The sequence below is a fragment of the Chaetura pelagica genome, unplaced genomic scaffold (assembly GCF_000747805.2).
Source record: "Chaetura pelagica isolate M959 unplaced genomic scaffold, ChaPel_1.0 scaffold789, whole genome shotgun sequence".
Lineage (NCBI taxonomy): Eukaryota > Metazoa > Chordata > Aves > Apodiformes > Apodidae > Chaetura > Chaetura pelagica.
The window spans coordinates 51,300-54,426 of NW_009954421.1; the positions used below are offsets into that span (position 1 = coordinate 51,300).

Genomic DNA, 3,127 nt, shown 5'->3' on the forward strand with positions numbered 1-3,127 from the left:
GATATTCCCAGGCTTATCTTGTTGCAGGAACTCTGCCTAAGAATCCTATTTCAAGCTTTTGTCAGGAGCAAGACCCACCTGCCTGTGTTAAGTGACTTATATCCCCATTATCTAGCACCAGCATGAGATGTCTTGTTCCACTGACCCAACCTTCATTCTTCTGAGGTATCAAAAACCAAACAAACAACCCCACACGACTACACTTGGGACTGTGACATTTATTGAAGGCTGGTTATACAATCTCAAACCCATCACATCCTCCTCACGATTCAGGTTCCCTAAATAAAAAAAGCACTGATGTAACAGAGAATTCTGCCCACCTCTGGCTGCCTGAGCACTGAGTCCTCCCCTCCTGTCCCAGGAGCCCTTTGTGACAGGCCAAGAGCCACTTCTACTGACCTTGCTGAAAGAACCAATGCTGCACAACCAGGCACCTGGCAGCCAACAAATCAATGTGTGGCAGCAGGGGGAGAAGTAGAGATGTCCCATTGCCAGCATGCACCTGAGAAGTTATATCTTCTCCTCCATGCCTGAACTCCACCTGCTGCATGACGTGGATCTCTGCTAGTCTCACCCCCAGCCACGATTCACTCCACCTGTGCCTCCAGCTGTCAGTGCCAGTGTTCACAGGGGCACAGCAGAGCCACTGTCCTCATGGCTGAGATGTCCTCTTACTCTCAGCTGACATTTGAAGAAGACTGACTTGGCTGAGGAGTGAGCTCCGAGTGTCCCTGTTCCACAGTCCAGGATCTGCAAGTCTGTGAGGACCTTGGCTCAGCCAGCCTAAAGGCACGGAAGCATCGCTGCGAGACCAGATGGATCCAGCTCTCCTGGGGTCAGGGAGACACCTGGGCTACGTGTTTATCCCAGGAACAGATGAAAACTCTGCTCCTGTTGCTCAAACTGCCTGGAAAGGGGCAATTCTCAAAACCTAGCTTACTGGTCAGTGGAGCCACAGCTCTGACTGCAGACGGGAGGAATGCAGGTCTGTGTTCAAGAGCGCTCAGGTTTGTTTGATTAGTAATTCAAAAAAGAAGAAAAAAAAAAAAAAAAGGGTGGATTTTGAAATCTTCCCTGCTTTTATCAATCAGGAAATCACAAAGATTCTTTTGGAAAAGGGCTGATCTGGTGGGTAGAGGTGGTCAGGCTAGCTAGCTACGGCTGCAGGGCCGGGCTCACTGGGGCAGCTGGAGCAGCACGGACTGTCCCGAGGGCAGGTAGGTGATGTTGCGGGACCGCGAGAGCTGGTAGGCGATGTCCTCGGCTGCCTCCAGCTTCCGCAGCTCAATCAACCCATCCCCTGCAGTGGCCAGAGAGTTGGCAATCAGCTCAGCTGCTTTCGAGTCTCCCTCAGCAGAAATGACAGCTGCTTTCTTCTGCTGCTCAGCCTGGAAGGCAACAGATGAGAAGGGGAATAAGGAGCAGAGAAAACAAAAGGAAGATCACAGAATGGGGAAGGCTGGCAGGGACCTTAAAGATCATCAGGTTCCAACCTCCCTGCTATGAGCAGAGACACCTCCACCAAACCAGGCTGCACAAGCCTCATCCAACCTGGCCTTGAACACCTCCAGGAAGGGGCCATCCACAATGTCTCAGGGCAACCTATTCCAGTGCCTTCCTACCCTCATGGTGAAGAATTTCCTCCTGATGGCTAACCTAAATCTCCCCTCTTTCAGCTTAAACACATTATACCTTGTCTTCCCACTACCCTCTCTGGTGAAAAACCCCTCCCCAGATCCTACTGCTATGTTTCAAACATAAATTCCTACTTCATCACCCTACTGTTCTTTTCCCCAGTACGAGAGCTAAGACAGAAGGTCATTTTATTTTAATGCTATATTCTGTCAGACTGTTTTTCTGCATACTGTGAGAAAAAAAAAAAGTTGAGAAATTAACTCAAAATTGCCTTATCAGTCTTAACCTCATGAAACATTAACCCACCTAAGGGCACTCCTGGTGGAAAATTGTCCATGAAAGATTCAAGAACTTCAGCTGAGTTAAAACCAGGTCAGATAAGCACTTCTACTATTTAATCATCCTGGCTGATTACATGTATCTTACTGCATTCACTGGATTAACTCTGGGTGTAGCTGCCTGTTCCTGCAGCCTTCCCAGGCCTGTGTTCTCAGCTGGACCAGGGCACTTCCACATGAAATAATTTCTGGGGATGCTCCCTGAGTTCCCAGGTTAATCCCAGATTATGTGATCCTGCAGGCAGGCAGTGACACTCCTGGGACACAGGCCCCTGTCCCCATGATATCAAACACCATGGAAAGCTCTGCTCACCCTCTCAAAGTTCACAAATAGCAGGATCACTGGGGCTGGAAATCTCCACCCTGAATCCCATTTCTAACCAACACTCCCTCCTCTGTGCTGTTTCCTGCTCTGCACAGACATTTCTGTTCAGCACTCCAGTAAGACAGTGCCACGGTATTAACATCAAAAAGGACCCAGAAAGCCAACCTTAGGCTTTCTCTACCCAACAATCCTATGCCAGAGCTGAGAACCATGTCAGCATTATGACCCTAAGTGACTTTTTCAACCTGCCAAGTCTCCTGGATGAGTGAGTGAGATGCCCACTGCAAACTAGAACACAAAAGAGATACCAGGAAGCATCCAGGTTTATCAGAAGGACAAGGTACCTTTTCCACAATGAATCTGGCTCTCTCTGCTTCTTGCTGGGCCACTTGCTTCATTTCCACTGCCTCTGTGAACTCCTTGCCAAAGGTGAGATGGGTCTGCAGGGCAGAAATCAAGCAAAGGCTGCAGGGCTGACAGGACAGGGCAGCACTGCCCCAACCCACACAGCTCTTGGGGGAATGAATGAAACTCCAGTCTAGTAGACCAGTAACACCAGTACCTCCAGAGCCACACCATGTTCTCCTGCCACCACCTCTCCTCTCCCACAGCAGGGAAGCTCCCCTGCCTGCCAAGCCTCCCAACCCCCTTCCTGCTCCATCATGCACTGGAGTGTTAACCCCAGGCTGTTGGGAGAGCTGCAGGCTCCGGGGATGGGAGAGGGGAAAGGTGAATTTCCCTCAGTGCTCAGGGGAAAGCACCAGAAACAAAGAATCAAAACCTCAGGTTTTGCAGCAACAAAGTCACCTTCCTTCAAAGCCTTCAAAGC

At 49.9% G+C, this 3,127-nt stretch overlaps 1 protein-coding gene across 1 annotated transcript in view; it reads right to left on the reverse strand.

The window, feature by feature from the left end:
- Nucleotides 1-1,054: 1,054 nt before the first annotated feature.
- Nucleotides 1,055-3,127, reverse strand: part of PHB (prohibitin) — a gene marked incomplete at its 5' end in the record, with an annotated part of 4,959 nt that continues 2,886 nt past the window's right edge. Inside the window, 2 exons of the mRNA XM_010004449.1 lie at nt 1,055-1,388; nt 2,643-2,738. Of these exons, the coding sequence (XP_010002751.1) occupies nt 1,176-1,388; nt 2,643-2,738 (309 nt within the window). The remainder of the gene's footprint in view (nt 1,389-2,642; nt 2,739-3,127) is intronic.